The following is a 22,544-nucleotide window of genomic DNA, read 5'->3' on the forward strand; positions in this document are numbered from 1 at the left end:
TTGCACTATCTGGCAGATTTTCCACTCAAAGGCTCTGCATCTGTATGCAGTGCGCGTTTGATAAGTAAGATCCAAAATGAACATAGGCTACTGTACACACATGGCAAATACATTTTTCCATGTAATTATGCTACTTAACCTATAGACCGATAAGCATGACCAGTCAAATGTATTTCCATCGACTGGTATTTCCATCACTGAATAGGCTAAAAAGCATGACTTCGCAATGTCATTTTGTATTCTCCTTCTCCTAATTTTATTTATCGGCTTTTACATTTAAAAAAAATCRAATTCTGGTTATTACCAGCTAACGGAAACCCTGCTCTCAACTCAGAGTATGCCTTGTCTCTGGTGAGCAAGTGACTACTTGTGTTACATGATACTCGCTTGCTACAAAAAGTACCACATTTGTTTCAAAGTTTTATCATGTCATTGTACAGTGTCAATGTTACTGTGGAAACGGTCTCAACCACGCATCTTGTCTTTTTGATCTGTCTAGTTTTATCTCATCTCTCCTAATGTTAGATGTGAACATGGCTTAAATCTCTTCATTGCCTTTCGGGTTTTAGACTCAATGTTCGAGGGACCATCACCTTGTCTGTGACCCTAGACGACCCTCAGTTCGGAATGAAGATGGCTCCTCTAGGGGAACTATTCTGTGCCGTCTCAGTCCCTTATACTCTAACCCCAGACAGCCCAGAGGGTTGGGTGCTTAGGCGAAGCGTCCGGTCAGCTCTCATAGCACCAGTATCTTCAGATAATCAAAGTCATAAGGTCTACGAAGCCATCATCCTCCGAGACGCCACAAGTGAGAACAAAATGCACTTGCAGCTGTCTAAAAGATGCTGCTCTGATCTGAAGCTCCAAAGAAATGAAACATACGAAATGGAGGTCCAGTTCCACCTGAATCGTCTGAAGTTCTGTGAGATGCACAAAGCCATAGATTTCCTTCCAGACACAGAGAGAGTGTTGCCAGACTTCAGGAACTGCATTGTCCCTGTTAATGAAATGGAATATCCCAAACTCAATGCAAAGCAGCATGCAGCCATTGATTTCATCGTAGGCGACTCAGATGGAAGAGGTGTGGCACCACTCCTCATTTATGGACCGTTTGGAACTGGGAAAACCTTCACGCTTGCTACAGCAGCCAAAGAGCTGGTACGGCAGCCACACACCAGAGTACTGATCTGCACCCTCACCAACAGGTAATGACTCCAGTGTTCTATATAGATTCACTTACATTGAGTTTAACTTTCTAGTACTTTACTACAGTGCATTTGGAAAGTATTCAGACCCCTTTACGTTTTCCACATTTTGTTACGTTACAGCCTTATTCTAAAATGGATTAAATAGTTTCCCCCATCAATCTACGCACAATTCCCCATAATGACAAAGCAAAATTTATATWTTTTTCATATTTATAAAAAAAATTCAAGAATGAAATATCACAACGACATAAGTATTCAGACCCTTACTCAGTACTTTGTTGAAGCATCTTTGGCAGCGATTACAGCCTCAAGTATTCTTTGGTATGACGCTACAAGCTTGGCACACCTGTATTTGTTGAGTTTCTCCCATTCTTCTCTGCAGATCCTCTGAAGCTCTGTCAGGTTGGATGGGGAGTGTTGCTTCACAGCTTTTGTTAGGTCTCTCCAGAGATGTTCGATCGGGTTCAAGTCCGGGCTCTGGCTGGGCCACTCAAGGACATTCATAGATTGGTCCCGAAGCCACTCCTGCGTTGTCTTGGCAGTGTGCTTAGGGTCATTGTCCTGTTGGAAGGTGAACCTTCCTCCCAGTCTGAGGTCCTGAGCGCTCTGGTGCAGGTTTTCATCAAGGATCCCTATGTACTTTGCTCCATTCATCTTTCCCTCGATCCTGACTAGTCTCAGTCCCTGCCACTGAAAAACATACCCACAGCATGATGCTGCCACGACCATGGTGCCTGGATGGTGCCTGGTTTCCTCCAGACGTGACATTCAGACTAAATAGTTGGCATTCAGGCCAAAGAGTTCAATTTTGGTTTCATCAGACCAGAGAATCTTGCTTCTCATGGTCTGAGAGTCCTTTAGGTGCCTTTTGGCAAACTCCAAACGGGCTGTCATGTGCCTTTTACTGAGGAGTGGCTTCCGTCTGGCCACTCTACCATAAAGGCCTGACTGGGGGAGTGCTGCACAGATGGTTGTCCTTCTGGAACGTTCTCCCATCTCCACAGAGGAACTCTGGAACTCTGTCAGAGTGACCATCAGACTCTTGGCCATCTCACTGACCAAGGCCCTTCTCCCCTGATTGCTCAGTGTGGACAGGCAGCCAGCTCTAGGAAGAGTCTTGATGGTTACAATCTTCTTCCATGGAGAATGATGGAGGGCACTGAGTTCTTGGGGACCTTCAATGCTGCAGATAGTTTTTGGTGCCCTTCCCCAGATCTGTGCCGTAACACAATCCTGTCTCGGAGCTCTACGGACCTTTGACCTCATGGCTTGGTATTTACTCTGACATGCACTGTCAACTGTGGGACCTTATATACAGTACCAGTCAAATGTTTGGACACACCTACTCATTCAAGGGTTTTTCTTTATTTTTACTATTTTCTACATTGTAAAATAATAGTGAAGACATCAAACCTATGAAATAACACATAGAATCATGTAGTAACCATGAAAGTGTAAAACATATCAACATATATTTTAGAAAAAGTAGCCACTCTTTGCCTTGATGACAGCTTTGCACACTCTTGGCATTCTCTCTACCAGCTTCACCTGAAGTGCTTTTCCAACAGTCTTGAAGCACTTGTTGGCTGCTTTTCCTTCACTCTTCGGTCCAACTCATCCCAAACCATCTCAATTGGGTTGAAGTCGAGTGATTCTGGAGGCCAGGTCATCTGATGCAGCACTCTATCACTCTCCTTCTTGGTCAAATATCCCTTAAACAGCCTGGAGGTGTGTTGGGTCATTGTCCTGTTGAAAAACAAATGATAGTCCCACTTAGCGCAAACCAGATGAGATGGCGTATCACTGCCGAATGCTGTGGTAGCCATGCTGGTTAAGTGTGCCTTGAATAATAAATAAATCACTGACAGTGTCACCAGCAAAGCACCCCCACACCATCACACCTCCTCCTCCATGCTTCACGGGGGAACCACATATGCAGAGATCATCCGTTCACCTACAAAGGACAGATTTCCACCATTGCTCGTGTTTCTTGACCCAAGCATGTCTCTTCTTCTTATTGGTGTCTTTTAGTAGTGGTTTCTTTGCAGCAATTTGACCATGAAGGCCTGATTTACTCAGTATCCTCTGAACAGCTGATGTTGAGATGTGTCTGTTACTTGAATTCTGAAGCATTTATTTGGGCTGCAATTTCTGAGGCTGGTAGCTCTAATGAACGTATCCTCTGCAGCAGAGGTAAGTCTGGGTCTTCCTTTCCTGTGGTGGTCCTCAAGAAAGCCAGGTGCATCACAGCGCTTGATGGTTTTTGCATTTGCACTTCATGTCTTAAAGTAATGATGGACTGTCATTTCTCTTTGCTTATTTGAGCTGTTCTTGTCATAATATGGACTTGGTGTAACGACCTGGGTGTCGGGGGGTGTGAAGTCAGACGCAGGAACAGCAGAGCTTCAATACGTTGATTCTTTAATGCCCAACTGGCAAACAAAATGTCCAACACGGACTTACTGGGTGTCATAAACAACTGTCCAAAAACACGGGAGACAAACCCAGTCCACAATACATAAACCACTCCCGAAATCCAAAGCTACAAATGAACAATCCCGCACAAAGAAGCGTACGGGCTGGCTGACTAATAAAGCCACACTAATTCCCAATTACCTAAACACAGGTGATACAAATTAACACATAAGGAGGGGGAGGAAAAAGAGTCAGTGGCAGCTAGTAGGCCGGTGACGACGACCGCCGAGCGCACCCGAACGGGAAGGAGAGCCTGCCTCGGTTGAAGTCGTGACAGTACCCCCCTCTGACGCGCGGCTCCCGCAGCGTGCCGACACCGGCCTCGAGGTCGACCCGAGGACGAGGCGCAGGGCGATCCGGATGGAGGCGATGGAAATCCCTTAACATAGATGGATCCAAAATGTCCTCCACCGGTACCAGCACCTCTCCCCGGACCGTACCCCTCCCAGTCCACGAGGTACGGCAGGCCCCTCACCGGCGTCTCGAGTCCAGAATGGCCCGTATCGTGTACGCTGGGGACCCCTCGATGTCCAGAGGGGGAGGAGGGACCTCCGGCACCTCACCGTCCTGCAGGGGACCAGCTACCACCGGCCTGAGGAGAGACACATGAAACGAGGGGTTAATACGATAATAGGAAGGGAGTTTTAATCGATAACACACCTCGTTTATCTCTCCAGGACTTTGAAGGGCCCTACACACTGCGGCTCCAGCTTCCGGCAGGGCAAGCGGAGGGTAGGTTTCGGGTCGAGAGCCAGACCCTTTCCCCGGTACAAAACGGGGGCCTCACTGCGGTGGCGGTCAGCGCTCCTCTTCTGCCTTCTAGTAGCTTGTTGGAGGGACTCTGGACGGCCCTCCAGGTTCCTTGGAGCGCTGTCCCACTCCTCCACCGCAGGAGCCTCGGTCTGGCTCGGATGCCATGGTGCAGGACCGGCTGGTACCCCACACACACTGAAAGGGGACACATTAGTAGAGGAGTGGCGTAGTGAGTTCTGGGCCATCTCGGCCCAGGGAATGTATCTCGCCCACTCCCTGGCCGGTCCTGGCAATACGACCGCAGAAACCTACCCACCTCCTGGTTCACTCTCTCCACCTGCCCATTACTCTCGGGGTGATAACCGGAAGTCAGGCTGACCGTGACCCCAGACGCTCCATGAACGCCTCCATACTCGGGACGTGAACTGGGGGCCCCGATCAGAAACGATGTCCTCCGGCACCCGTAGTGCCGGAAGACGTGGGTGAATAAGGCCTCCGCAGTCTGTAGGGCAGTAGGGATACCGGGCAACGGGAGGAGACGGCAGGACTTAGAAAACCGATCCACAATTACCAGAACCGTAGTGTTTCCCTGAGAGGGGGAAGATCGGCAGGAAGTCACGGACAGATGAGACCATGGCCGTTGTGGAACGGGAGGGGTTGCAATTCCTCTAGGAAGGTGCCTAGGAGCCTTACTCTGAGCGCATACCGAACAGGAGGAGACAATAACCCTAACGTCCCGAGCTAAGGTAGGCCACCAATACCTCCCCGAAGGCTCCCCACTGTCCTCGTCACCCCGGGTGACCCGAGGAGGGTAGGACATGAGCCCACCGATCAGTCGGTCCCGAACACCAAGCGGTACGTACTAACGGCCGCCGGACACTGAGGAGGCGCGGGTTCCGCCCGTAGCGCCCGCTCGATGTCCGAGTCCCACTCCCATACCACTGGCGCTATCAGCCTCGAGGCGGGGATGATGGGAGTGGGTTCGGTGGTCCTATCCTCCGTGTCGTAAAGGCGGACAGTGCGTCTGCCTTTACGTTTTGGGAGCCGGGTCTATAGGACAACGTGAACCGAAACCGGGTGAAAAACATGGCCCACCTTGCCTGACGTGGGTTCAGTCTCCGAGCTGCCCGAATATACTCCAGATTCTGGTGGTCGGTCCAGATGAGAAAGGGTGCTTAGCCCCCTCAAGCCAGTGTCTCCACACCTTCAGAGCCCTGACCACCGCTAACAACTCCCGATCCCCCACATCATAGTTACGCTCCGCGCACTGAGCTTACTAGAGAAGAAAGCGCAGGGGCGGAGTTTTGGTGGCGTACCCGAGCGCTGTGATAGCACGGCACCCACCCAGCCTCGGACGCGTCCACCTCCACTATGAATGCTAAAAGGGATCCGGATGCGCAACACGGGAGCATCCGTGAAGAGCCTTCAACCTGTTGAAAGCTCCGTCGGCCGCCGCTGACCACCGCAACCGCACCAGGCCCCCTTAGCAGTGTAGGGAATGGGTGCCGCTACCGGCCAAAACCCCGGATAAATCCGGTAGTAGTTGCCAAAACCCAAAAACCGCTGCACCTCTTTACCGTGGTCGGAGTCGGCCAATTACGCACGCCTTTATGCGGTCACTCTCCACCACCACCCGAGGTGGAAATGCGATAACCCAGGAAGGAGACGGCTTGTTTGGGACACAACACTTCTCAGCCTTGACGTATAAGTCATGCTCCAGCAGTCTGCCAAGCACCTTGCGTACCAGAGATACATGCGCGGCGTGAGTAGTTGAGTAGATCAGAATGTCATCGATATACACAACTACCCTGCACGTGCAGGGCCTGAGAATGTCGTCTACAAAGGATTGGAAAACGGCTGGAGCATTCTTTAACCCATACGGCATGACGCAGTACTCATAGTGGCCCGATGTAGTACTAAATGCGTTTTCCACTCGTCTCCTTTCGAATACGCCAAGACTGTACGCGCTCCTGAGGTCCAGTTTTGTAAGAACTGCGCTCCGTGAATGATTCCACCGCCGAAGCGATGAGAGGTAGTGGGTAACTAAACCCACTGTGATGGCATTTAGACCTCTATAATCAATACACGGACGCAAACCTCCCTCCTTTTTCTTCACAAAAGAAACTCGAGGAGACGGGTGAGATGGAGGGCCGAATGTACCCCTGTCCAGAGACTCCGCGACTATGTCTCCAATAGCCAACGTCCTCTCTTGGGACAAAGGGTACACGTGACTCTTGGGAAGCGCAGCGTTAACCTGGAGATCTATCGCACAATCCCTACCCGGTCGATGTGGTGGTAATTTCGTCGCTTTCTTTTTACAGAAAGCGATTGCCAAATCGGCATACTCGGGGGGAATGCGCACCGTGGAACCCTGGTCTGGACTCTCCACCGACGTGGCACCAATGGAAACTCCCAGACACCTTCCAGAACACTCCTCTGACCACCCCTGGAGAACCCCCTGTCTCCACGAAATATTGGGATTGTGCCGGGCCAACCAGGGAATACTCAGCACCACTGGAAACGCAGGCGAATCAATAATATAGAGACTGATACGTTCCCTATGATTCCCCTGCGTCACCATGTCCAGGGGAACCTCCCTGACCACCCCTGACCCTAATGGCCGGCTATCTAGGGAGTGCACGGGAAAGGGAGAATCTATCGGCACAAGCGGAACGCCCAACTTACGGGCGAGTCCGCGATCCATAAAGTTCCCAGCTGCCCCTGAATCGACTAGTGCCCTATGCTGGGAAGAGGGGAAAAAATAAAGGAAAAAAATTGAGACAAACATGTGACCAACAGGGGGTTCTGAGTGAGTTTGGTGCTGACTCACCTGGGGTGATCGAGAAGCGTTCCGCCTGACATCTCGACTCCCAGACAGACCCCCCCAGCACCGATCGGCCGTGTGTCCTCTCCGACCACAGCTGGTGCAGGGGGGGCCTCCTCCTCCGGTACCCCTAGGCGCGGCCCCTCCCAACTCCATCGGGATGGGAGCCGGGGCGCTGGGTGGTGGAACGCACAGGACCCTCTCCGAACGCCCGCGGGCAGCCAGCAGATTATCCAGTCGGATGGACATGTCAATAAGCTCATCCAGAGAAAGAGCGATGTCCCGACACGCTAGCTCCCTGCGGACGTCCTCCCGGAGACTACACTGGTAGTGGTCAATAAGGGCCCTGTCGTTCCACCCTGATCCCGCGGCCAAGGTCCGGAACTCCAGCGCGAAATCCTGTGCGCTCCTCTTCTCCTGCCTGAGATGAAATAGTCTCTCACCCGCCGCTCGGCCCTCTGGGGGGTGGTCAAACACGGCACGAAAACGACGGGTAAACTCCGGATAGTGCTCCTTTGCAGAGTCCGGGCCATTCCAGACTGCGTTGGCCCACTCCAGAGCACGACCCGTTAGGCAGGAGACGAGGACACTCACTCTCTCCGCTCCCGAGGGAGTGGGGCGAACAGTGGCCAGGTATAGCTCCAGTTGGAGTAAGAACCCCTGACAACCTGCCGCCGCTCCATTATAATCCCTCGGGAGCGTAAGACGGAGCGCGCTGGAGCCGGGGGATGGAGAGTCCTGGGGGGGGGAGCCGAAGGTGGAGAGAGGAGCCCACTCCTCTCCCATCGCTCCATTCTCTCCATCATTTGGTCCATGGCTGATCCGATCCGATGGAGGACGGTGGTGTGGTGGAGAACCCGTTCCTCCATCGATGGGAGAGGGTTGGCTGCTGCTCCTGCTGACTCCATTCTAGTGGTGCGGGATTCTGTAACGACCTGGGTGTCGGGGGGTGTGAAGTCAGACGCAGGAACAGCAGAGCTTCAATACGTTGATTCTTTAATGCACAACTGGCAAACAAAATGTCCAACACGGACTTACTGGGTGTCATAAACAACTGTCCAAAAACACGAGAGACAAACCCAGTCCACAATACATAAACCACTCCCGAAATCCAAAGCTACAAATGAACAATCCCGCACAAAGAAGCGTACGGGCTGGCTGACTAATAAAGCCACACTAATTCCCAATTACCTAAACACAGGTGATACAAATTAACACATAAGGAGGGGGAGGAAAAAGAGTCAGTGGCAGCTAGTAGGCCGGTGACGACGACCGCCGAGCGCCACCCGAACGGGAAGGAGAGCCTGCCTCGGTTGAAGTCGTGACACTTGGTCTTTTACTACAAATGAACTTTAACAAGAAGAAATTCCACAAATTAACTTTCAACAAGGCACACCTGTTCATTTAAATGCATTCCAGGTAACTACCTCATGAAGCTGGTTGAGAGAATGCCAAGAGTGTGCAAAGCTGTCATCAAGGCAAAGGGTGGCAACTTTGATGAATCTCAAATATAAAATACATTTTGATTTGTTTAACACTTGTTTGCTTACTACATGATTATATATGTGTTATTTCATAGTTTTGATGTCTTCTCTATTATACTACAATGACGAAAATTGAAAAATAAAGAATAACCCTGGAATGAGTAGGTCGGTCGAACGTTTGACTTGTACTGTAGATAGGTGTGTGCCTTTCCAAATCATGTCCACTCAATTGAATTTACCACGGGTGGTAAAGCTCAATTTCGAGTCTCATAGCAAAGGGTCTGAATACTTATGTAAATAAAGTATCTGTTTTTTGTTGTATTTAAAAAATGTGCAGAAAATTGTTAAAACCTGTTTTTCGCTTTGTCATTATGGGTATTGTGTGTTGATTGATGATGGAAAAATAATTTTAGAATATTGGCTGTAACGCAACAAAATGTGGAAAAAGGGAAGGGGTCTGAATACTTTCCGAACGCGCTGTATATGTTCAGTCTTACATAATGCATTTAGTTGACATGCAGTCAATTCAGGAAGTTATTTTAATATAAAATTCAAATAAAAAAACATTTGAAATAAATAGCTAAGTTGATTGAGAAGTCATTGAAAATAGATGCATTTTGAATTATTGTTCAAGTTTACTTCTTCAGTTTGAATTGACCCCAGCCCTGAGTTGACAGGCACGCATTGTTACATAATAGTGCTTAAAACTGTTAATAACATGTGAGATTTTTGTAAACATTAGATGTACAACAAAATACATTTATTTGACCTCTGTGTAATGATTAATTAAGATAGCTCAGTTAGGTCATAGGGCTCTCATGAGTTTGCTCATCAATCATTTGAATTGTGTAAGCCTCATATGGGTTTGACAGTTATAAATGAACATTTATAAGTATTATGCCATGTATTAATCCCAATGTTAATACACAGATTTGAATCCAAATGTTAACACACACACACACACACTTATAGTTGCAATGTACCTGCTTTTTAATTACTGGTGCAACATACATTTAATGAAAAAGTAGGGAGACCAGTTTTCCATTCTGGTTTAAAGGACAGTCACATTTTAGTGGAACTGTTAAATGGTAAGCATAGTTAACCCCTCTCTTTCTCTGGTCAGCTCTGCAGATTTGTATATCAAAGACCACTTCCATCCATACGTCAACTCTGGACACCCTGAGATGAAGCCACTGAGAATAAAAGCAAATAAACAAGGGGTTCCAGTGAGTTCCACGGATGAGATCACACAGAAGTACTGCCTTCTATCCAAAGATGGTCAGTTTTTTCTACCTCCTACCAAATCTGCTTTGGATCACCACAGAATAGTCATAACAACTACTGCAATGGCAAGACACTTCAATGACCTAAAGCTTTCCGATGGCTACTTCACCCACATCCTGATTGACGAAGCCTCCCAGATGCTCGAATGTCAAGCCCTAATGCCCCTTGGTCTGGCAGGGCCAGCAACTCGGGTGGTTCTAGCCGGAGATCATATGCAGATGGGACCAAAACTATTTTCAATGGACGATGACCAACACTCCAATCACTCTTTGCTGAACCGTCTGTTCCACTTCTATCAAGGCTGTGAGAGTCGTACAGCTTTGAAAAGCAGAATATTTTTTTACGAGAACTATCGCACCACAAAAGAGATAGTAGAATTTGTGTCCACTCATTTCTACGTTGGCAGGTCGGATGTCATCAAGGCTGTTGGTAATGTTCCAGCTCATCCGAACAGCCACCCCCTGAGGTTTCACCATGTCAGAGGAGAATCCCACTTGGACACCGCATCCATGTCATGGTTTAATCTTGACGAGGTTGAATGCGTGGTTGAAATAGTGCAAAATCTGCTCAGAGATTGGCCACTCGCATGGGGGACTCATGATCAAAGCTCAATCTGTGTTCTCTCGGAACGATGCCAGGTGAAACAGTTGTTCCTCATTTAAACTTGTCAATTACCATGTACAGTTTAAGAATTCTAATGCATTTCTTGAGAGAATGAGGAAAAACCTCTCCCAAGTCAATGTTGTGTTATGTCCTTAACTTTTTTGGTTGACATTATTTATGTATTTTTCATAGGTTTCAATGATCAGGAAAGAGCTTCGGAAAAGATTCCTTGGCCGAGTGACTGTGGAGAATATATCCAATGTTCAAGGTATTTATCATGAAAACAACTCAAAGATTTGGGCTGGAATTTATTCCAATTGTGCTTTGTGGACAATGCGGCTTTTAAAGGCAATGTTCCTGCATTCGAGGAGACGTCATTCACAGTAGCTGCATATGTCGACCCAATCAGAAATTAACGCATGATTTGTTAATATAATACATTTTTGTAATATTTTTGTTGACTTAATTTATTTTATGTTATTTTGATCTTTGTGTTGAAACCTTTCTATTCATCAAAATAATGGGTTGTTAACCATATAACCCTTTCATTATTTCTTGACAGGCAAACAGTTCAGAGCAATAGTAATGACAGCCGTTCTAACCCGTGACAGCCTTCACCCTCCTGACTCATATTGTGTGGAGTTTTTCAACGATGCTCGCATGCTGAACACAGCCATGACTAGGGCTCAATCCCAGGTTGTTGTGGTTGGAGATGCTGCTGCGCTTTGCTACTTTGGGAAGTGCTCAAGAATCTGGAGAAGCTACATTCACCATTGTATTAGCAAGGGAAGTGCTGAACCGAAACACCTTACCAATGACTTCATTGATGGCGATATCAAGGAAATCTCAAGATTCCAAAGGACAGAATACCTGGATGAGAGCAGCACTCAGTCCGTTATGTTCGATACAGAGAACGACATGGATGCTATTCTCCAAGAACTACAAGAGGAGCAAAACAGGGCACACTCCAATTCATCTTATGGAGACAGTTCAGAATGTGAACATGTACTGGAACGAAAGAGACCATACGATAGTGCCAAAGTGGAAAGAGATGCCTTGTTGCAGTTGTTGAGAGAGCAGCCCAATGTGTACAAGCGAGGTGAATTGGTCATGGAGAAACATAATGCAGGCTATATCATTCCATTTGACAACCCAACTAACCACATTATCATCAAAGGTAGAGGTAACCTCGGCAAGTCCTTCTGTGGTGATGAAGTGGTGGCCGAAGTAGTTCCTTGTGAGGGTATTCCACAAGGAAAAGTGTTAGGCACCATCAAGGCAGCTGAATCCCGTCGTGTGTTTGCTTGTACCCTTGGAGTTGAAGATGACCAGAAACCCAAAACGAAGTCTGAATATCAATTCCTCAGAAAAATTATGGTACCCCTCAACACAAACACCACCAAAATGTGTACCTTGGTCAGCAAGAAGAGTCGCAATTCAATTCCAATATGGAAGCACGATGATGGAGAATGGGAGATTGTCAGATATCAACACCTTGATGAAGAAATCAAACACAGTCATGTATTTATGGTGGAAGTGTTTTGCTGGAAAACGAAAACAGAAAACAAAGGAAACTATGCCTATCCGTTAGGGAAAGTGATAGATATTATTTCCATAGGATCATCTTTGGAGGAGGGCTTAAGGATTTTGGATGCAGAATTTAAAGTTCAACCGTTGCCTTCCAGCCATGTTTTAGCTGAACCATGTTCCTGGGAAGACACCCAAAATGGTAACAGAAAGGACCTCCGAAAGTTGATTACTTTCACTGTTGACCCAAAGAAATCCCAAGACTTGGATGATGCAATCAGTGTCATTGACATGGAAAGCCATTATGAGGTTGGAGTCCACATAGCAGATGTGGCAAGTTTTGTGAATCTTGGCAGTTCGTTGGATGATGCTGCACAAAAACATGTTGCAACATTTTACAGCCCTAGAAAAGAACCAGTTTACATGTTCCCAAAACAATTTAGCATCAACCACTTGAGTCTCCGGCCTGGTCAAGATCGAAAGGTAGTTTCGTTAATGGTAAAAGTGGACAAGGCAACACACAAAATCACTGAAAAGAAATTCCAGCTTTCGCAAATCAAGTCCGATAGAAAGTTGTCTTATGAAGAGGCAGAGGACATCCTCAGTAAGCAGTCAGGAGAAGAGGCCAAGTTTGATACTATAGAAGACTGTGTTTCTGTGGCATATCGTTTTGCCAAAGTCCAAAGGAAGGCCAGGCTTGGCAAGGATTGGAGCTATAAACAATTGGACGATCACCAGAAGCCAGGGAAGAGGAGATCCAGTCAGATGATTGAGGAGCTTAGTATACTGTTCAACTATTCTGTGTCTGAATTTTTGATCAATGCAAATGAAACCATGTACTGCACTCCACTCCGATGTCAAGTAAGACCTGACCCTGAAATGTTAGAAGACTTGAAAGAGCAATACAAAGACATCATACCACTGTCCTCACACCTGAGGCACAACCTTGACCATGACAATAAACTTGACCAGAAGGCCATGGAGAGCAAAAGCTTCTACGTGCTAACATCAATATGGAATGAGATCCTGTCAGCTGCCAAGAAAGAGGAAGTTGACACTGACACAATGATTGATCTGATTGGTACAGATGACATCTACCCCCAGCTCCTTCCAGTGATATATGAGTTTAGGAAGTGTCTTAACGAAGCCTATGTCATCCGTTCCAATTCATCCCAGGAAAAAGTTGGGCACTATTCCTTGCAACTTGAGTCCTATACACACGCATCCTCGCCCATTCGTCGCTACATGGATATTGTCCTGCAAAGGCTTTTGCATTCGGTCCTAAGCGGCACTCCGGTCCAATATTCTCCACAAGAGATTGACATTCTGTGTCAGAAGACTGAAGACATCTACAAGAAGGTCAATGAGTATGAAAAGAAGGCTGCGATGATATCTTTTGCCATCAACATGAAGAAACAAAATTCTCTGAAGCTAGCATTTGTTGTTGGTGTAGAAGTAGGAGACAGTTTCAAGCTGTCATTTCCGTTCGACAGGCACTCTTTGCCAGAGTGTTTGCCCGTTATGTACAGAGATTTGCAACTGGAGGATCAACCACTGTACGATTCAAATGAGAACCAAATGACTCTGACATGGAGAAGACGAGTGTACTCAATTGACACTGCCAAAGTTCACCAAGAGCTAAAAAAGGTGCAAAATTCAACTGCCTGCATCAAGCTCCCACAAAAGACTTGGCAAGCCATTGTTAATGCAATGGACCATGAACAATGGAACAAAGCAAGGTCTCTCATAGTAGATGCCACAACAAAGCAAACAGAAAATGTAAAGAGTCTCTCAAAACATGCCAAGATGGATTTGCTTGAAGCTGGGAATGACTCTCATAGAACTGCACATGGACAAGCTGAAAAAATTGAAATGGAGCACTATGTTGATCTTACCCTACATTTGAAGCCAGGAGACACGCTTCAAGTCCAAATGACATCTGAAAGAAAAACAGGTTATTGGACACCCATTGTTCAGTTGGTGTGCATCAAACCAATATTTGAGGTGTGTGTAGACCATGCCCACAGTCCTATCACATGCTTTTCCAAACGTGCAGACTATCCATCCAAGAGTGAATATAGCAACACAAGAGAGTATGTGAAGATCTGGCGACCACTTTGTGAGATGGAGTCTGCAGACAATGCTGTGGATGAAAGTGACAGCATAATAATTGAGGACCTGAAGCTGAACTTGAAGCAAGTGAAAAACACACTGATAGGAAGTTTTGACCTTCCACTCAAATACATTAAAGAATGGGCCATTGAATGCAACCTTAGCAAGTGCTTTCTGTGCATCCGAAAAAGGGGATTGAAACTGACTTCCACCCCTGACCAATCAGAGGAAGTAGTCGACCCTAAGAATTACACATGGGTGGCACATGGTGTTACAACCAACTTTGAAGAACCAAAAAACAACCAAAATCAAGCCAGAAAAGTGCACTTCTACATCAACCACTTGCCAATGGATACCATTCCAGAGTGTGTCTACCAGAGAAAGACAACATACACGGTTGAGATAATCCCAAAGCTTCTGACAGACGTGCAAGTATTAAATTAGTATGCAAAAAAAGAGATTGAACAAATGTATTACCGTAACACTTTATTTTACAATTCCAGTTCTTATTTAAGTCTCATTTAAGTCTTCAAAATGGTGCTTCAAATGTAATTACCATTTTTAGTAAATACCTGGTAATTGCTGCAGTCAAATATAAAGTACTACTCACATTTTAAAATAAGATTTTTTTTAAGTACACTCTTTAAAATAAGATAATGTAAAAGTACTATCCCATATTTTTATTGGATGGACATAATGTTCCCATAATTAATTCAGTATATATAATTAATGGTTGTTGACATTTCTACTGTCTAGACGTAAAGAAATGGCTGTGAACAACATTGTGTCTGCAAATGAGCTTGTTCAGAAAATAGCCCTAGGACAACACATTCCAAAAGGAGGTAAAGTAACCCCATTTTACATCTGTGGGAATTTACAACAACCTTGTTTTTAAGCTATATGCTTGAAAGTGTTGTTTTGTGGTCTTGCTTGGGATTGTAGCTTCGCAATCTKTTGTACCACCACGGTACCAACTCATGAGGGAAAAGGCAACAGAGGGTCTCCCAGAGCTGAATAAGAGTCAAATTGATGCAGTGGAGAAAGCTCTGAATAACAACTTCACAATCGTACAAGGGCCACCTGGTAAGTTAAGAAATACAGTACTACTACCAGAATACCTGAAGCTGTTATATTGCCCATTGCTATGTTTACTGGAATAAAAAATACACACCTGTTTCATAGGGACTGGAAAGACTGTTTTAGGAGTTTACATTGTGTACTGGTTSCTTGTGCTGAACTCCAAAAACCCCAGGATATTTGAAAATCCGAATGACAAGGACAAGAAAGAAGTTATTCTCTGCTGTGGTCCTTCCAATAAGTCTGTCGATGTGKTTGCTGGCAAGTTACTTCATACTTGAATTGAAATGGTCTCTACAAAATAATGTATAATACAACCACAGCTTAAACATGATCCAAGTTCTGCAGGGAACGTTCTAGGTCACATTCTATTCATTCTGAACATTCTGTAGAGTGCCTGGTGAAGTTTGGAGACAAGTTGAAGCCCCTCAGGGTGTACAGCCGACAACTGGAGATGGCGGAGTACCCTTACCCRGGGAGTGTCCTTCAGCTCTCTCCCAGGTCACTTCGCCATGAGCRGTCCAAGGCAGAACTCCGGTATAAAATATACACACATCACTCTGCAGTAGTGGCCACTTTTTCAGGGAATCTCTGTCTTTGATAATCTGATCGTACGGCTGGCTTYATCATGTCTGACCAGTGTCTCAGCATGTTTTTGTCAAATGGTTCACATTACACAAACTCCCCATATCACAGTATTTGACCATGTCTGTACCATTTTTAGAGATATTACCTTGCATCATCGCATACGGGAAGAACAAAATCCACATTCCACGGCAATAAAAGAGTTTGACCACAGAATAAAGCTAGCAATAGAATCAAAGGGAGAGGAGTTGACAGAAGAAGAAGTTGAGGAGTAAGTATAGAATTTTGCTGTAATGCAATTTTTTGAAGAAAAAAAATATAAACCTACATCTGACTGATGTACATATATAAGTGCGTCAATTTTTTGTTTTTTCTTCTAGCTACAAAAGTCTTCTGAATAAAGCTCGTGTGCATGAGCTGCAGAGGCACGATGTCATTCTGTGCACCTGTACAACAGCCTCTTCTCCTAACCTCACTAAAACMGTCAGTGCACGCCAGATTCTTATTGATGAATGTGCCATGGCAACAGAACCTCAGGCCCTCATCCCAWTGGTCAGCAACAAACCAGAAAAGGTGTTGAAATCCATGTATTCATTTACTTTTTGTTATAGAATGATATTTCCATGTATGAKGGTTTAAAATCCTTRAGACTCTATTGATGCACCCGTGTGTCAATCTAATAAMTATAACAAAAAAGTCCCCATCAAAATCTGTAAATTTAAGCTAGTGAATGTCACACCAGGAGACATCCCGAAAATCTGTAGCGTCTACGACCCCCACATGCCCCACGGGACTCTGAAGTTGGTAACACTGATGTGCCAACTTCTGTCTGTAGTGTCCRAACTGTTTTGGCTACAAATTAATATGACCCCACTGTGGAAAGGGGAGATTCTCCATTTTGCTTTACGACCCACACAAGTGTCACGGGACTCATCTGTAGGTAACAAATGGAAATGAATGGAAGTATGGAGGTAGTTTTGGGGCAACAAAAATWAGGGGTTAAATATRKGTCCAAAAAAACTACAATATTTCCTGAGCTTTCTTACATTGCCTAGATTTAGGACAGACACTTCAAAACCTTATTCCTTATGATAGATTTTTCTTCTTTCTTTTTTGACATTTTTKAATGTGTTATGCAATGCGYTTCTATGGCCTATWGTTAGAAAGTCGAAATTSTATATTTTATCAAATCATAAAACATTTAAGTRAAATGATGTACCTAAAGGGGTCCAAAAATTGAAAATGAAATAGCTAAATGATTCCATATGTTAGCTTAGTAGAACCCCCACCCCCCACCGGTTTAGACTTTGAGATTAAAATCATTTTTGTATGTTTGTGATGCTGCCTATTTATGTATTGAATAACCCTTTTTGCTTGCAGGKAGAACCCTTTTGGTTGCAGGTATAACCCTTTTGGGTTCCATKTGCAACCCTTTGTACAGAGGGTTCTACATGGAACCCAAAAGGGTCCTACTTGGAACCAAAACGGGTTCTCCTATGGGGACAGCCGAAGAACCCTTTTTTGGAACCTTTTTTTCTAAAAGTGTAGTGTTATGAAATTACATTTTAAGAATGTGTTAGTGTGAGCATTTCTGTAAAAATAATGTAGATTTTTTTGCATGGAGTCTAACCATTGAGTTTGGGCATATAAAGACTGCATTGATACAGAATMTGTTCAACTAAGCCTTAACAGCAACCCTGTTTTCTCACCTGCATCCCAAGCAGAGGAGGCTGGTGGGAGGAGCTATAGTATGATGGGGTCATTGTAATGKCTGGAATGGATCAGATGGAACGGTATCAAACACATGAAATATGGAAACCACATGTTTGACTGTGTTACATTTATTCMATTSCAGCCATCCTATATGTTTAATAAAGGTCATCACCAYATTTGCAAGTGATGAAGATTGATGGCGAAATAACCTCTTTTCACTTCCTAGATTGTGTTGCTCGGTGACCACAAACAGCTACGTCCCATCGTTAAGAATGAACTTCTGAGGAAGTTGGGRATGTCAAAGTCTCTGTTTSAGCGTTACTTTGAGTGCCGGTCCCAGACAGTGATGCTGGATACCCAGTACAGAATGGTAAGAGGTCCGGAAATGTTTGGGCTATGAATTTATCACATCATATAATCTAATTTGACAAATGTTTATAAAACWGTGCCTTTGACTGCACACATATGTTTTAAGATGCATATTGATTAATATCAGCATGYGCTGACCAACTGGCAAGTGTCTTCACTGACATTTTCAACCTGTCCCTGACTGAGTCTGTAATACCAACATGTTTCAAGCAGACCACCATAGTCCCTGTGCCCAAGAACACTAAGATAACCTGCCTAAATGACTACCAACCCGTAGCTCTCACGTCTGTAGCCGTGAAGTGCTTTGAACGACTGGTCATTTGAACGACTGGTCACAAACACCATTATCCCAGAAACACTAGACCCACTCCAATTTGCATACCGCCCCAACAGATCCACAGATGATGCAATCTCTATTGCACTCCACACTGCCCTTTCCCGCCTGGACAAAAGGAACACCTACGTGAGAATGCTATTTGTTGACTACAGCTCAACGTTCAACACCATAGTGCCCTCAAAGCTCAACAATAATCTAAGGACCCTGGGACTAAACACCTCCCTCTGCAACTGGATCCTGGACTTCCTGATGGGCCRCCMCAGGGTGGTAGGAGTAGGTAACAACACATCCGCCAYGCTGATCCTCAACACAGGGGCCCCTCAGGGGTGYGTGCTCAGTCCCCTCCTGTACTCCCTGTTCACCCATGACTGCATGGCCAGGCACGACTCCAACACCATCATTAAGTTTGCCAATGACACAACGGTGGTAGGCCTAACCACCGACAACGAYGAGACAGCCTATAGGGAGGAGGTCAGAGACCTGGCCGYGTGGTGACAGRATAACAACCTCTCCCWCAAYGTGATCAAGACAAAGGAGATGATTATGGACTACAGGAAAAGGAGGACCGAGCAYGCCCCCATTCTSATCGACGGGGCTGTAGTGGAGCAGGTTGAGAGCTTCAAGTTCTTGGTGTCYACATCACCAACAAACTATCATGGTCCAAACACACCAAGATCTTCATGAAGCAGGCACGACAAAGCCTATTCCCCCWYAGGAGACTGAAAAGAATTGGCATGGGTCCTCAGATCCTCAAAAGTTCWACAGCTGCACCATCGATAGYATCCTGACTGGTTGAATCACTGCCTGGTATGGCAACTGCTCGGCCTCCAACCGCAAGGYACTACAGAGGGTMGTGCGTATGGCCCAGTACATCACTGGGSCCAAGCTTCCTTCCATCCAGGACCTCTATACCAGGCGGTATCAGAGGAAGGCCCTAAAAATTGTCAGACTCCAGTCACCCTAGTCATAGACTATTCTCTCTGCTACCGCACGGAAAAGGCGGTACCGGAGCGCAAGTCTAGGTCAAAAAGGCTTCTTAACAGCTTCTACTCCCAAGCCATAAGACTCCTGACAGTAATCAAATGGCTACCAGACTATTTACATTGCCCCCCCCCCACCCCCCCCCCCTCATTTACGCTGCTGCCACTCTCTGTTTATTATCTATGCATTGTCACTTTAACTCTACCTACATATTACCTCAATTACCTCACTAACCTGTGCCCCCGCACATTGACTCTGTCGGTACCCCTGTATATAGCCTCGCTACTGTTATTTAATTATATTTTTTAAAATGTACTTATCTATTTTTTACTTAACACTTAATTTTCTTAAACTGCATTGTTGGTTAAGGGCTTGTAATTAAGCTTTTCACTGTCAGGTCTACACCTGTTGTATTCAGCACATGTGACAAATACAATTTGATTTTGATTTGATATCCAATGACAAAGTACATAGTATTCTCCATTGTTTCTCTTTTTGTAGCATGAAGATATATGCAAGTTCCCATCGGAGGAATATTATGGAGGAAAACTGAAGACTGAAGTGAATCMCTCAAGCAGTGTCCTTCAGGCTGGCAGCCAACAGACGCACATTGTTTTCGGGAACGTCATTGGAGAGGAGGTCAGCCTGGTTGTGAGCACARAARAGGGAASTGAAAACTCCAAAGCGAATAGGGYGGAGAGAGATGYAGTGGTAAGGAACCCTTTTTGTTTTGTCTTAACACATAACTCACACTTCAACACATACRGCTCAAATCTTGCCATTCTACTTGTAGAGTCAGGTGAGTCACTTTCCTAAAAGGAAGTTATACGATTCATGGTTGTCTTTTTGTTCATCACAGATCCGGCTCGCCAAAGTACTGATAAAAGATTCCAAAATAAAACAACAGAATATTGCAATTCTATCACCCTACAACGCCCAGGTGTCTGAACTTAAGAAAGAACTTCATGAACACAAAATGGACGAAATCACTGTCACCACCATCACAAAAAGTCAAGGTGACAATTTTCTCTTTCATACTATTCCCTCTGTTTTATCTTGGTTGTGATGCTATGGTTGTCCCCCATTGTCATTTTGTCAACTTTAATCTGATTAGGTTAGCCATTGCTATAACAATCGATGCTTCGTCTCCAATGCAGGATGTGAATGGAGCTACGTCATTCTGTCCACTGTGCGCTCATTACCCAGCAAGGAGATCGAGATCCAGCCGGACAGGGCCTGGAGGTCTAAACATGTGGGCTTTGTTGGCGACCCCAACCAGATCAACGTGGGCATCACCAGGGCCAAAGAGGGACTGTGCATTATCGGTGAGCAAGACTTTTCATCCAGGGCTTAGTGTTAAGATCATTAGAGTAAGCCTAATCTAAACTAGTGTCATTTTAAAATGTATTTTCTTCCTTTCTTAAAAGGTAACCAAGAGTTGTTGAGCCGCAGTGGCGCTTGGAGACAGCTCCTCAAACATTATAGAGCAAGGAACTTTGTCACAGAAGCTGACAAGATCTCTGTGCGCAAAGCATCCTGTAAGCACAGTCTACATTGAAAGACATGGTCTCGGCACCAGATCAGTGCACTATGAATAGTCAAATTAAAAGTCGTTTTCAGAGACAAATGTATTATGTGCTTTTAATTTCTATATTGCAATGTTGAATCAAATYAGTTATAATCTGTACTCACTGTCATTTTTAAGTGACCTTTAAATTATCTGTCAATTGTATTAGAGTGTATATTTTTTWCTGCTAACTATACTGTTTGTTAATATATACACTGTATACATACAGTTGAAGTCAGAAGTTTACATACACCTTAGCCAAATACATTTAAACYYAGCTTTTCACAATTTCTGAAATGTAATCCTAGTAAAAATTCCCTGTCTTAGGTTAGTTAGGATCACCACTTTATTTTAAGAATGTGAAATGTCAGAATAATAGTAGAGAGAATGATTTATTTCAGCTTTTATTTCTTTCATCACATTCCCAGTGGGTCAGAAGCTTACATACACTCAATTAGTATTTAGTAGCATTGCCTTTAAATTGGTTGGGTCAACTTGGGTCAAATGTTCCAGGTAGCCTTCCACAAGCTTCCCACAATAAGTTGGGTGAATTTTGGCCCATTCCTCCTGACAGAGCTGGTGTAACTGAGTCAGGTTTGTAGGCCTTCTTGCTCGCAGACGCTTTTTCAGTTCTGCCAAAACATTTTCTATGGGATTGAGGTCAGAGCCTGATGATGGCCACTCCAATACCTTGACTTTGTTGTCCTTAAGCCATTTTGCCACAATATTTGGAAGTATTCTTGGGGTCATTGTCCATTTGGAAGACCCATTTGCGATCAAGCTTTAACTTCCTGACTGATGTCTTGAGATGTTGCTTCWATATATCCACATAAATTTCCATCCTCATGACTGCCATCTATTTTGTGAAGTGCACCAGTCCCTCCTGCAGCAAAGCACCCCACAACGTGATGCTGCCACCCCCGTGCATCATTGTTGGGATGGTGTTCTTCGGCTTTCAAGCCTCCCCTTTTTCCTCCAAACATAACAATGGTCATTATGGCCAAACATTTCTATTTTTGTTTCATCAGACCAGAGGACATTTCTCCAAAAAGTACAATCTTTGTCCCCATGTGCAGTTTGTCCCCAACCGTAGTCTGGCTTCTTTATGGCGATTTTGGAGCAGTGGCTTCTTCCTTGCTGAGCGGCCTTTCAGGTTATGTCGATATAGGACTCGTTGGATATATATACTATATATACTATATATATATACTGTGGATATACTGTATATACTTTTGTATCTGTTTCCTCAAGCATTTTCACAAGGTCCTTTGCCGTTGTTCTGGGATTGATTTGCACTTTTTGCACCAAAGTATGTTCATCTCTAGGAGACAGAACGCATCGCCTTCCTGAGCGGTATGACTGCTGCGTGGTCCCATGGTGTTTATACTTGCATACTATTGTTTGAACAGATGAACGTGGTACCTTCAGGCATTTGGAAATTGCTCCCTAGGATGAACCAGACCTGTGGAGGTCTCCAATTTTTTTTCTGATGTCTTGGCTGATTTCTTTTGATTTTCCCATGATGTCAAGCAAAGAGGCACTGAGTTTGAAGGTAGGCCTTGAAATACATCCACAGGTACACCTCCAATTGACTCAAATCATGTCAATTAGGCTATCAGAAGCTTCTAAAGCCATGACATAATTT

At 45.1% G+C, this 22,544-nt stretch overlaps 1 protein-coding gene across 4 annotated transcripts in view; it reads left to right on the forward strand.

The window, feature by feature from the left end:
* The window catches only part of LOC111961988 (3'-5' exoribonuclease HELZ2-like), a 40,846-nt gene extending 18,302 nt beyond the window's left edge, over window positions 1-22,544 (forward strand). For 2 of the 4 annotated variants that reach the window (XM_070440440.1, XM_023984723.2), the window contains 15 exons: window positions 570-1,205; window positions 9,868-10,666; window positions 10,824-10,899; window positions 11,194-14,698; window positions 15,027-15,112; window positions 15,213-15,353; window positions 15,453-15,608; window positions 15,740-15,884; window positions 16,072-16,203; window positions 16,313-16,505; window positions 17,872-18,015; window positions 19,834-20,043; window positions 20,192-20,348; window positions 20,490-20,657; window positions 20,760-22,544. In XM_070440440.1, coding sequence (XP_070296541.1) covers window positions 570-1,205; window positions 9,868-10,666; window positions 10,824-10,899; window positions 11,194-14,698; window positions 15,027-15,112; window positions 15,213-15,353; window positions 15,453-15,608; window positions 15,740-15,884; window positions 16,072-16,203; window positions 16,313-16,505; window positions 17,872-18,015; window positions 19,834-20,043; window positions 20,192-20,348; window positions 20,490-20,657; window positions 20,760-20,890 — 6,679 coding nt within the window. In that variant the 3' untranslated portion in view covers window positions 20,891-22,544. Of the gene's footprint in view, window positions 1-569; window positions 1,206-9,867; window positions 10,667-10,823; window positions 10,900-11,193; window positions 14,699-15,026; window positions 15,113-15,212; window positions 15,354-15,452; window positions 15,609-15,739; window positions 15,885-16,071; window positions 16,204-16,312; window positions 16,506-17,871; window positions 18,016-19,833; window positions 20,044-20,191; window positions 20,349-20,489; window positions 20,658-20,759 lie in introns of those variants that run through there. The other 2 variants (XM_070440397.1, XM_023984713.2) reach the window with 2 other exon arrangements.

Source organism: Salvelinus sp. IW2-2015, linkage group LG1, assembly GCF_002910315.2.
Source record: "Salvelinus sp. IW2-2015 linkage group LG1, ASM291031v2, whole genome shotgun sequence".
Classification (NCBI taxonomy): domain Eukaryota; kingdom Metazoa; phylum Chordata; class Actinopteri; order Salmoniformes; family Salmonidae; genus Salvelinus; species Salvelinus sp. IW2-2015.